The sequence below is a fragment of the Sinohyriopsis cumingii genome, chromosome 1 (assembly GCF_028554795.1).
Source record: "Sinohyriopsis cumingii isolate HCF-2022 chromosome 1, ASM2855479v2, whole genome shotgun sequence".
Taxonomy (NCBI): domain Eukaryota; kingdom Metazoa; phylum Mollusca; class Bivalvia; order Unionida; family Unionidae; genus Sinohyriopsis; species Sinohyriopsis cumingii.
In genome coordinates this window covers 94,409,726-94,423,556 of record NC_142961.1, presented here as the reverse complement: position 1 = coordinate 94,423,556, position 13,831 = coordinate 94,409,726, and the positions used below count along the sequence as shown (strand labels likewise).

Below are 13,831 nucleotides of genomic sequence, written 5' to 3'. Positions count from 1 at the left end.
GTATAACATTTGTGGGTTTTCTAAATACAAATCATGAACGGAAAGAGTTCTAATTTTCTTTAATCAACCGTTTCTTTCATGCTGTATCACATGTCTTGAGTTTCACACAATTAATGGAGCCAGCGCAGATAGTTTGCGGAATATCGACGGCAGACATAGAGATAGGATTCATATAGTACATATAATTTGTTTATGGCATGAAAACATTTCGGTAGACTAATCCAAGCGCTTTAGCAATGGTCGATGCTTCTTTCAAGAGATCGATACCTTCATCAATAACTGTCGAAATGTGTTAAATCTACTTCGTCAAATGTCCACATCATATCGATATTATTTCAATACTTCTTTTTAAAATCAAATAGGAACGAAGAGTGAGTTTGGTACCAAGAGGAGAAAGTACTCATTGTGATGCTCACATAACGTCGGCGTTGTAGTAGTGAACTTCAGGCAAATGCCGTAGCACGCCGTGTTGATTGACTTGGGTATAAAAAGGTGTGAAAAGAGCTTTTAGTCATTTTTGTTATTCCAAATGTTGTAGGCATTGTACTCAAATGGAAAGGAATATCCAGATAAATCACGAAATCTCTCATCTGTATGCTTCCCACTTTCATGTAAAGGAACTAGGCTCCGTTCACGTAACTGTTGGAAATTATATATCGATGACAGTTACCTTAATGATGTACCTCTTATTTGCTCCAAATGTCAACGATGTGGTATATAATATAGTCAGCAAAATCCGAAAAATACAAGAGCCCCGAAATATATTTTCTCGTTCTCCTGGACTCAGGCCACAATTCAGACAGCAATGCAATAAAGGTTCTAGAATGTGCTTATCAAAAAAGCGATGAGTCACACAAGAATTATGAATATGAATTCCAGTCTATTGTGGAAATTCAAAGTAAAATAAAATGATTAAATCTATATGTTACTTATTATGCTTATTCTCATCGTTATGTAATACTTCATCAAGTTCATTATCATATCTTCGAATGTAGCACTAATCAGTGAACTTGGCCATTTAGAGATAAATGTGTGACTTTTGGTTATTCATTCTAAAAGTATGTCAATATGCATCACACACTCTCAGTAATTCCCAAGCTCTTCTTTTCTGTTGTAAGAATTGTTTCATGCAATGTTGTACTTAACATGATGGACTGACGAATGTCTGCCAGCATGTTTTCTTTCTTTTCTTTTAAGAATGCAACGTTTAGAACTTAACTAGCCACGACATCTCTCTCCAAATCCGTTGTCATGTTTTTTTTCTCTCGCAATAATAGCTGTATTTTTTTTTCCTCAGTCGTATAGTGGATGTAGCTGGATTGGTTCAGGATCACTCATGTCTTCTTCAAAATCGTTAGCGTGAAATATTGCTAATACTTCTCTTGGCGCATGAGGTGACGTCAAAAGTCGTCGTGTCCTGGCTTCAGTTTTTTTCTCCTTGGAATGGCCTAATCTTTTCATGATGATTCACAATTTGATTTGAGTAGAGTACACCCTCTCCACCAATATATGGAGACCCCACTCTACCCAAAACAATCAACCAACTGGGTAAAAACAGGTCACAATTCTGGTCAGAGATTTGCAATTGTAATACAAAAGCACACTTAAAGTAAGTCTTCTGACTATTCCTTTAGAGGTAAAGGTCAAGTTACCAGCTTTGTTTATCAAGACAAAGGACATTGGGATCCAGAATGTCCAGAAGGTCAAGACATGGAAATCTAAGACAGGAGAAAAGAGAGCCAAAAGTTACAATACCTGTTACTAATGTTAAGAAAACGGACACTGGTCTTCAGCGTGTCTCGAGAAAAAAGAGGACATGAAGAAAGAGCGCTCAGAAAAAGAACGCATAGTGTGTTCATCTACGACTAAGAACTTCTAACAATGTAACAATATAACGCAAATTTCTACTTCAGGTTCTAGAATGACCCCCAATTAAATGTGTATTTGTGTTTATGTATGTATGTATGTATGTATGTATGTATGTATGTATGTATGTATGTATGTATGTGCGTGCGTGTATGTGAGATACCTGCACTCGGCCCAGATCTGACAACCAGTTTATCGGAATCCAGTGTCCAGCAGTTACCGTATTCAGATGTCTGATATAATGTGAAGTTTCTGAAATTAAAAATTGAAAGTAGTTTTAGTACAGAAATTTGTTTCGTCCAGAACACGTCAAATGTTGATTTTTCTTACAGACTTCATACTTTTATCTTGAATAACGTTTTTTTCATTTATGTATAAATGCTGACTATGAAAGCCAGCTACCATGGCCACATATGTACACAGTTACAGTCTAAAGAAAACGTTGTCTATTATGCAATATACAATAAAACGGTTCTTGAACGCGATATTCCAATATTCCGATATTTTCTAGATATTTGTTGCACGACATGTGCATTTATTCGATCAGCTTTTAAAAGACATAAAGATTTGCAGAAAATAAATTGTATGAGATATTTATAAAACATCTGTATTTACACTTCAAACAAAATAAATTGCATAACTTCTAACATGTTTCAAACTCATCTTCCTTATCATGCATATAATTCGGATTATATAATCATACAGGATTATCAAACCTTCAGCTTTTATTTTCCAACGACTGTTACTGTATCTATTCTTTTGAAGAATAAGCCCCCTCCGCCCATGTCGAGGAATGAGCTCCCCTTTCCCGTAAGAACGGATTAGAGTAGCACAGAAAAAAAACTAATGGAATAGAACCGATATGATGAATTGTCTGAAGTGGTTAAAACCTAAGCGTTATGTGAATTTGTTTTTGAATAAACGTTTTTAGGAAAGAAAGAATGCACATTGAGAAACATCACCGGTAAAATAAAATAGTACACATGAGAAAAGTGTTTTCAGGTAAAATCGAATATCGATTATCATAGTAGCAGAGAACAAGGTGACAGAAACCCACTGCGATGCTTCACAGATGCAAGACAGAATCTTTATATGCTCGTTTCAAAATGAGGCAATACACTGAATATATTGTTCCAGAAAGTATATTTAAACTGGATATCTTGCTTTTTAATTTAATACAGGAATTAAAGCAAAACAAAACATACCAGTTTATCATCATTTATAAGCTAGAAAGTGTCAAGTGAATTGGAATTATAAGAACTTTTGCGCCATACCTGCCATAGCATTCTCTTCCGTTGAAACTACAGCTAATAAGCATGTCCGTGATGTTATGTCCTGCACTGGCTCTTTGGTCTCTGAAAGGGAAATTGAGATGCATTGAAAATGATTTGAATTCAAATTTTATGATGAAAGTTTGCAACCTTTATTATGGCTAGAAAGCTCAGAAATAAGTCACATCAATGAAGTATTGCTGGTGTGATATTCCTGTTTAACCTATAACAAGGAAAAATTAAAACTGCATCCATTTTTGAATAGAAACACTTGAAGGGAAAGTCAATAGTGGTTTATGTTAAACTTCATACGGTTAGGGAAGGGGGACATTCTGCAGCAAAAAGTCACATTGTGTTTGACAGGATGGGAGCGGCGGCGGCATGATAAACAAACGTTGGAGATGTGATATATTAAACATAACAAATATAGATGATGCGTTCTATGCGTTCATTATGTTGAGCTATTAACCCGTCAATATCAAACCAAACACGCAAAAACCATAGACAGTATTTACACTATTAGTCAAACAAACAGGCCATAAAAGATTTTCGAATCAAAAGTTCACATAAGTAGAGCTATATTATTGACCATTTTTTAAAATCTAAATTACTAGTTTCAGGCCACAAATATCAGATCGTGATGTTAAGATGTATAAAATTATTTCCAGATTTCAACAATTTCAACAGGGTGGAACTACAATGTTAGTGTTTAGCATTTTTCTGACGAGACTGAGGAAAAATCTCTTTCTCTCTGTCTGTCTCTCTCTCTGTGACACAGAGATTTGCTAGGAGACATTCCGGCTCGGCGCAATCAATTATTTGGAAGTTCGAATACTGCCCAGAACATCCCGATTCGGCTGCGGTGATGCGTGAATGTAATAAAATACTGCACTCTAATAGACTCGTCACTGTCGAGTATTCCATGTTGTCACGTTTGCCTGCCCGCGATTGCGTAAGTCAGGAACAAAGGAATGGGTTAGCAGCCATGTGTACATGTAGACCCTGCGGCTATCGTAGCAATTCGTGTTTGTACAAGAGCCCAGCTTCGTTGGGTGTCAAAACTCACATGTAGACGTCGGAAGCTTTGTTCTAGAACAAAGGACCCTTGATGCTGTTGTAAATCTCCCCGCGTTGACAGATGGCCTGAGGCTCGTCTGTTAAGTGGACCGACTGGGGTAGAATTGATATCCAATCGGAACTGAGGAAGGGTGGGGCCATCAATTCGAACCAGAATTTAACAGTCATTTGGGCTGGGAACGAATTAGTGATTCTAAGCCATCGTACTGTTCAAGCAGCAATATACTCCGAGGAAGCCACTCGTGAACTGGCGGGAAAACCCTTAGAAGAGACCAATTTTACGTTACCAAATTTGAAGAAAATATGTATACAAAGGCAGAAATAATTGATTTTAAGATATCAGATCATAAACTAGTCACTTTAGAAATGAAAACAAACTATAGGGAAAAGTGGGGGAAAGGATCGTGGAAGCTCAATAACCAAATATTAGAAGAAGAAGATTTTATCAACGAAATTAAAATGGGACTTGTCCAAATAAAACATGAATCTGGGAAAGAATTTAGTAAAATAAGTCAAGATTGGGATATGCTTAAAAACAAAATAAAAGAAATAGCCATCTACCACTCAAGAAAGAGTAAAAAATTAAAACAATGGAAGAAAGAGGAATTAAACGTTAGACTTAAAAACATAACATTAACAGAGAAAACAAAGAAAGAATACACAAAAAAAAAATTAAATCAAATTCTAAAAGAGGAAAAAAATGGGAAAATCATAAGGGCGGGAAAATATAACAGTATTTATACAAAAGCAGAAAGATTATACAAGAGAGAAGAAATGAGACGAGGGGGTGGGAAAACTATCGAAAAACTATGTGAAAATGGAAAAGAAGTTAAAGAAAAATTAGAAATAATATAAATGATAAGACAATATTATAAAAAATTATACACAGCACAGGAAATAGATGATAAGGAAATTTTGAAATACTTAGATGAAATTGAATGTGAGAAAATAACGTCAGAACACAGGCACATGTGTGACGAATTTATAACAGCGGAAGAAATTAAAAAAACTATTAAGGAGTCAGCGAAAGGAAAATCACCTGGAAGAGATGGCCTCACGGCGGAATTCTATAAAAAATTCCAAAGTGAGGTAGCGCCGATTCTTGAAAATTTGTACAATAATATATTACTTAAAAATGATACAATGACCGATTAAATGAGGGAAGGGCTAATTACAATTATATATAAAGGGAAGGGAGATAAGGAAGATTTAAAAAATTGGAGACCCATCTCCTTCCTAAATACAGACTATAAAATATTAAGTAGGATACTTGCAAATAGAATTAAAAAAGGAATAAACCAAATAATAAATGTAAATCAAACATGTGGGGGAAAAGGAAGAAACATACAAAGTAACATTTTAAACATAAAAACCATAATTGATTTTATTAATGAAACAGGTGCGAAATGTGCTATGGTACCTTTCGACCAGGAAAAAGCGTTCGATAGAATTGAACATAACTACATACAAAAAGTATTAGAAAAATTTGGTTTTGGAAACAATTTTCTAAATTGGACCAAAATCCTGTACACCAACATATCTGCAAGGGTACAGGTAAATGGGGCCATAACGGGTAAATTTGAAATACAAAGATCAATGAGGCAAGGCTGTCACTGTCGATGCTATTATATGTAATAACAATTGAAATTCTAAGCATAAAAATTTGAAGCAACAAAGGAATTGAAGGTATCAAAATTCCGAATTTAAAACAGGAATCTAAGATGCTCCAACACGCAGATGATTGTACCGATTTTATTAAGGATCCAAATTCTTTTAAACACTTAGAAAAGGAATATAATTCATTTGGAAAAGCATCAGGATAAAAAATTAACCATGAAAAAAACAGAAATATTAAAAATAGGAAACTGGAGGGGAAATCACCATGGATTACCTAGCACCTACTTAAGGACACAGTAAAAACATTAGGAATTTTCTTCGGGAAAAACGAAGAAAAAGAAAACTGTAAAAAGGTGACAAAACAAATAAATGAAAATGTCAAAATCTGGACACTTACGCCAATTTGCTTAATGGAGCGCACGCAAGTAGCAAAAATTTATTTATATTCAAACCTAAATTATCTTCTAAACTCTGTAGATATAGCGAACAAAATACTGGATAAAATAGATAATGGAATTATAATATATATATATGGAACTTTAAAACACACTATGTAAAAAATATACTTTATATAGATCTAAAAATGGGAAGGACTGGCCTTACCAAGTCCCATCTTAATAAAATATACAAATATTTTAAATAGATTCAAATATCTAAAAAGCCAACCGTCAACTCCTTGGGAGGCTTTATATATTTATTGGTTTGGTTTTTCAATAAAAAAGGATGGATGTTTATAAAAATAATAAACTAGTGAAAAAACTAGAGGTGCCAAGAACATTTAGAGGCATAAAGAACTATTATGCAAATATAGGGAAAATAAAGAAATATGGGAAATTGATACAAAAAAAACATATAATTGGATTAGAGAAAATTTAACCTATAGGATAAAAAATAAAGTAGAGGAAGAAAATATAGGGGTAAATTGGGAAAGGGTCTGGGGCCACTGGGCCACCATCGACTCAATGAAAATAAAGAGTATGCTCTTCAAATACCTCCATAAGTCATGGCTGACTGGAGAAGTAGCGATGAGAAAGAGGATGATACGAATTAATGTGAAATGCCCTATGTGCAAAGTAGCCAATTTTACCAAATATCATGCCATAGCACAGTGTGAGACCAGAAAACAAGATAGGATTAAATTAATAATGGAAATATACAAAAAAGATAAGTATAAAAGAAATCAGTTATTATATTTAGATGGAAATTTTGATAAACAAGTTACGGATTATATAATTACAACAATGAAGACATGTGGCCAAGTGATAACAATATTTATTTTTTGTATGAACGTAACAAAATGTTTCGATAACTAAATTAATTTAAAATCAAGGATAATCAATTAACTTAACTAAAATTTAAAATAAAAATTTAATTTTTTTCTCTTTTTTTCTTTCTTTTTTCTTCTTTTTTTCTTCAAAAATTTAATTAATTAAATTTTTTCAAGTACTTTGTCTGCCTTTATGGGTCTATCCTAAAATCAAATTACTATTTAGATGGGGAACAGGGACCCCTATGGGGAAAAGTACGTGATAATGACATCATAGGGCTATGTCACATGGCGCCACGCGAAGTGAACAGGCCTATGAAAGAGTCCGAAAAAACGTCCCCATAGGGAATACACTCACACAACAATACACGAAAACCAAGTTCCAAATCTTTCTCCTCTTATAGTAATACCTTCCTACTGTACAGCTCCCTTACTGTACAGAATTTTCCCCCTTAAATGGGAATTTAAACCCTTTAGAAATTTTGTGGCAATAAACTAATAAATAAAAAGGGGCGGCCTAATTCGAATTGGGAGATATACATAAAAAATAAAGAGAGTATTAACACCACCTGAACACAGCTGACCTCATTTCCCAAAACTAGTAATGCGAAGAACAACACATCATATAGCACTCGTGATATATTAGGAAAAAAAAATTTCTGTAAAACCTTAGTACACTGTTACTTTGCCCAAAATTCAAAATTATCTAACCAGACTAAATAAGTAAAATTTTAAAAATTTGACCCAATAATAAGGATCTTAGAACAACTGGGAAAAATTTTAAATAGATGGCTATCCCGACACAAAAACAAAGTATAGCATACATACAATATAGCATATACATAAATAGCACACATGGGATATTAGGAGACCTCTAGCCATTGTCAACTAAAAAGAATAGGGAAGGAATCCCGAGTTAGGTGATGGAAATCTATTCGGATGAACAACCCTATAGAATACACTAGGGAAATTAAAAATACCCCGTCAAAAATCTTAAAAATCTTTTTGACCGAAATTCTTTTGAATAAAGTAGACAAACAACACATTTGAGGGGGACACAATTACACATAACACATCTTTTATTTTTTTGGACAAGTGGCGGGGGGGGGGCATCTGTCTGGTGCCCCCCCCCAAAAAAAGCAAAACCCTTAGTACATTCTAAGGACAGAAAGCTTCGTAAAGGTCAGTGATTTATTTGCTCGATTGTTCCAGAAAGTTACGGCATTGTAATTGTAATTATGTGCGATATGTATATTTACTTACTAGAATCGTTAGTACGTAGAATTACCTTTGTATTGTTTAATTTACATGCGTACTTGAGAAATGAGTTATGATTATGTAGATTGCTAGCTCGTAGTCAGAATTAATATTGTAATTCGCTATTTGATTACTTCGTAGTAAACTAGTGTATTTATTCATATGATATTCTAGATTTTGCAACTGCTGAATTGAATTGTAACTTTGGAAATGGTTGCAGTGTGAAAAATGAAATAATATGGATATTTGAATAATTGTGTACACTTGTAGGAGTGTAATGTACAGAAATGCGTCCGATTGTTGCGATATTGTTCAGAATAATGAGATTAAGAATATATATATATATATATACATATATATATATATATATATATATATATATATATATATATATATATATATATATATATATATATATATATATATTCGTCGTCACCATACAGTTGGGATACATAATTTGAGCGGCAACCATTAGCAGCATTTGAACCTGTCTCTATGAATTTCGTACGTACAATCCTGATGAAGAGTGCACCAAAGTCACGTGAACTTGATCCAATTCCAACATCACTGCTGCTTGAGTGCTTAGATCCAGTATTGCCTTCACTAACTGATGTTATTAATACCTCTCTCTCATCAGTGGAATTCCCATCATTTTTCAAAACTGCCATTGTAAAGCCTCTGCTGAAGAAACCAATAACGATTTAAAGAACTACCGCCCAGTTTCTAATCTCCCATTCATATACAAAAATCTTAGAAAAGGTTGTTCTATTCGAGCTTGTATCTTATCTGAATTTAAACAGTCTTTTTAGCAATGTACAATCTGCATATCGCCCTTGCCACATGAAACTACTCTTCTAAAACTAGTTAATGACATTCTCTCTGAGTTGGATGGAGGAAAGATTATAGTCCTCACCCTCCTTTATTTGTCTGCAGCATTTGACACAATAGACCATGATATATTACTTCACCGTCTCCAGCATGTATTTGGAATTCATGATACAGCCTTACTGTCGTTCAAGTCCTACTTGGTCAACAGGACACAAATTGTGTATTGTGTCTGCAGATGGAATACACTCCAACCCAGTTGATCTATGTTGTGGTGTTCCACAGGGGTCTGTTCTTGGGCCTGTTCCCTTCATTCTATGCACTCAGCCGCTCTCAAGTGTCATAGATCATCATCCAGTGTCTCACCAATTGTACGCTGATGACACCCAAATATACAAATCTAGCCACCCAACTGAAGTTGATGATACCATCCCAGGTGTAGAGAGGTGCATTTCTGGCCATTCTGATCACAACACAAAGACTTTCTCATTCACATCCTTTACCTCAAACAATAAATATCAGCAACGGCAACATTAAATTCACACAATCAGTATGAAACCTAGGTGTTACTCTGGACAGTACTCTCACATTGCTCCAACATGTCATGAACATATGCAAGGCTGCATATCTTGAGCTGAGACGCATCATCTCCATTCGCTAACATATTTCAGTTGATGCCACTGAAACACTTGTGTGTTTATTAGTACTTTCAAGACTTTACTATTGTATCTCAATTCTGTCTGGTTCATCTCAATATCTACTCCAAAAACTTCATAAAGTTCAAAACACAGCTGCTCTGATCATACTTAGAGTACCACGATCAGAGCACACTTCCCCACTGGCTATCCATTCGATCCAGAATCGAACACAAAATTTGTTCTCTGTGCTACATTTCACTGACGGACTCTAGTCCAACATACCTATCCGACCTCACCCATGTGTACACACCAGCAAGATACTTACGCTCCTCTTCTGACAATCGTATACTCATTATTCCCACTGTGAAAACGAAGTCATATGGACAGCGTTCTTTTGCATACCAGGGCCCAACAACGTGGTATGAATTTCCCACTGAACTTAGACACAAAGACACAGTGATCACATTCAAGAGTGCTCTCAAAACTCACTTTTTTCGACTGCAAGAACAAACTTAAAGACCTAATAATGTTTCCTACCTTAAATATTCGCAGCATGTTTTTGTTTTGTTGTTTTTTTTTTAAATTTTAAAATGTTTTCTAATTTAATGGTGTTTGTGTTTGTGTTTGTAATCATATCATTATATATGTTTTTTATGTTATAGGTGTTGTCTAATGTTGTAAAGCGCTTAGAGCTTCTAATGATTAGGCGCTATACAAAGTTCTGATTATTATTATTATTATTATATAAGTATATGTCCAAATCTCTCGTATTTGCATCTCCCTAGATTAGCGCGTATTCAGGTCAATCCCTTGCTGCATTGTTATCAATGTTCAGTACCGTGACGTCATCTCACCTGTTCCATTCCTATTATCGCTATTCAACAACCCCACTTTCCCATGACGCTATACAGGCCCAATATTCCCCATGTTCAATTCCCCTTGACGCTATATCGTCCCAGGGTGTGCTAATAAAGGTTGAAGCTATATCGTCCGGGGGTGGGTGGGTCTGGAATGTATTTTCCCACTGAGGCTATATGGTCCCCGTTAGCTACTGATGTATTCATTTGTAAGATTCAGAATCAACCCAGGATTTTCAAGAAAGCAATCGTTTTCTCTTTCAATTTGACATAATTTCTCTAGTCCAACAACTTTTAATTTGTTTAGTGAGTATGTTTTATATTTACATGCTCTCCATGATCATTATCTTCTCTTTAGGTAGTAAACTGTAGGCTCCAGTTTCAACACTTCCTATTTTTATCAACAAGCTTTGTAATGTTTGCCAACTGTTTATTTTATTTTGTTTTGATTTTATTTTATTTTAAATATTTTTATAGGATGATATTAGATGACAACTTATACAACAGTTAACATACACACATCAGATTCATATACCGTAAGTGTAAGATACTGAAGCTTTTCCTGGACGGGACTGGGCTGAGAATTTCCTTCTAGCTGAGATATTTTAGTATCTTTTATCTGAATAAAATTATTTTAAAAACAATAACATAATGGATAAAATGTGGTGTTTTCTTTCTTTATATCGGAACAAGATATTTTTTACAGCTATTTGAGACCCAGGAATGTAACCAAAATAAATTCCCTGTCCCTGTCCCAGAAATTTAAATTGTTGGTCCATAAAAAAATTACGGTATACCGTGGTACGGATCACGATATGTTAAAAAAATACTGCGGTACAAATTTATTCGTGGTACACTGCTTTAATTTTTTGTATATCCCCATACTGTAGCCTCGTAGGAACAACTTATGAATCATGCATAACGAATGGATCAGCGCGGTACTAGACTTCGGAACTTAAAAGTTTATAAATTAAGAAAATGAGCATTAAGGACAATTAGTATATACAAAGTACAGTGTTGTAGTATGGATACATAAAATGAATTAATAATTCCGTACGAAAAGATTTATATTAGCAAGAAATTCAAAACATTCAACCTGGTCACACTAAGGATCACATGACAGTGGACGACTGCGTTGTTGAGATTTATATATTTTTATTTATTTTTTGCACAGCCATGGGTTTCTTATACAGTAAGAATCCAGAATGTTTATCAGTTGTATTAGCTATTTTGGTTTTGTCTGCATCAAAATTAATCTTCAATAAAGATCCCAAACATGTAAGTAGGAATGTTTACAACCTTGAAATATTCACAAAAATGGACGGAAAGGAGATAATAATGTTTTCGTCCTCTGACATATTCTCACAAACGGATCGAAAGGAAATATCAATACTTTCAACCTTTGAAATGGCCAAACAGATGGAAGGAAAGAAAATGAGATAATGAAACTTACAACATTTGCAATATTCTCATAAATTGAAGGAAAGCAGCCAGTAATATTTATAACCTTTAGAATATTCCCACAAATGGAGAGGAGGAAGAAAGTATTTCTTACTGCATATATTACGAAAATGAGACAGAAACTCGAAACTTTCTTTCTACAGTTTGAATTTGTATTATTTCATAGGATATAAAGGTATGCTGGAAAGCAGTGAGTAAAGGAAAGCAACAGTAATGCTATATCAGGCAAAAATGTAATGTGAAATTTTACATGAAAAGTTACAGTGGGATCTATATTATAGCTTCCGTTTTACGCGGAGTAGCTGAAGTTCTTATGTGGGGATAGCAAATGTATTACTGCATAAACGTGTTATATGATTTCGCATCTACATGTCATTCTTCGTTTATCTAGACACCCCGATATCTGGTTACTTATTCAATATTTATCAAATGTATACATTTATCAGATGTATTTCAGCTTCCGTTCCATTTTTATGAATCACCATATACCATGCCAAGTTGTATGCATCACCATGTGTTAACAGGACGAAAAGAGTTCTAACTAAGCTGCTTACTAACTACAAACGTATAAAGTAACACACACACACACACACACACACACATATTCTAAACTCCCATTCATATAAAAGATCTTAGAAAAGGTTGTTTTATCCCAGCTTGAATCTCATCTGAATTAAAACAGTCTTTTTAGCAATGTACAATCTGCATATCGCCCTTGCCACAGTACTGAAACTACTCTTCTAAAACTAGTTAATGACATTCTCTCTGCGTTAGATAGCGGATCGAGTACAGTCCTCACCCTCCTTTATTTGTCTGCAGCATTTGACACAATAGACTATGATATATTACTTCACCGTCTCCAGCATGTATTTGGCAGTCATGATACAGCCTTACTGTCGTTCAAGTCCTGCTTGGTCAACAGGACACAAATTGTATCTGCAAATGGAATACACTCCAGCCCAGTTAATCTATGTTGTGTTGTTCCACAGGGGTCTGTTCTTGGACCTGTTCTCTTCATTCTGTACACTCAGTCGCTCTCAAGTGTCATAGATCATCATCCAGTGTCTCACCAATTGTATGCTGATGACACCCAAATATACAAATCTAGCCACCCAACTGAAGTTGATGCTACCATCCAAGGTGTAGAGAGGTGCATTTTTGACGCGAAATCATGGATAATATGTAACAAGCTGCATATGAATGATGATAAAACTGAGGCCATTCTGATCACAACACAAATACTTTCTCATTCACATCCTTTACCTCAAACAATAAATATTAGCGACACCAACATTAAATTCACACAATCAGTACGAAACCTAGGTGTCACTCTGGACAGTACTCTCACATTGCACCCACATGTCATGAACGTATGCTAGGCTGCTTATCTTGAGATGAGACGCATCAGCTCAGTTCGCAAATATCTTTCAGCTGATGCCACTAAAACACTTGTGTGTTCATTATTACATTCAAGACTGGACTATTGTAACTCAATTCTGTCTGGTTCATCTCAATATCTACTCCGGAAACTTTAAAACACAACTGCTCGGATCATACTTAGAGTACCACGATCAGAGCACACCTCCCCGCTGCTCTGTACCCTACACTGGCTATCCATTCGATCCAGAATCAAATACAAAATTTGTTCTCTGTGCTACGTTTCACTGTCGGACTCTAGTCCAACATACCTATCCG

The 13,831-nt window shown here is 34.9% G+C and overlaps 1 protein-coding gene across 2 annotated transcripts in view; it reads right to left on the bottom strand.

The window, feature by feature from the left end:
• LOC149807370 (epithelial sodium channel subunit delta-like) overlaps positions 1-13,831 on the bottom strand; it is a 60,348-nt gene that overhangs the window by 22,089 nt on the left and 24,428 nt on the right. For both annotated transcript variants that reach the window (XM_089965911.1, XM_089965903.1), the window contains exons 2-3: positions 3,141-3,221; positions 2,030-2,118 (exon numbers count right to left, since the gene is read on the bottom strand). In XM_089965911.1, coding sequence (XP_089822037.1) covers positions 2,030-2,118; positions 3,141-3,221 — 170 coding nt within the window. The remainder of the gene's footprint in view (positions 1-2,029; positions 2,119-3,140; positions 3,222-13,831) is intronic.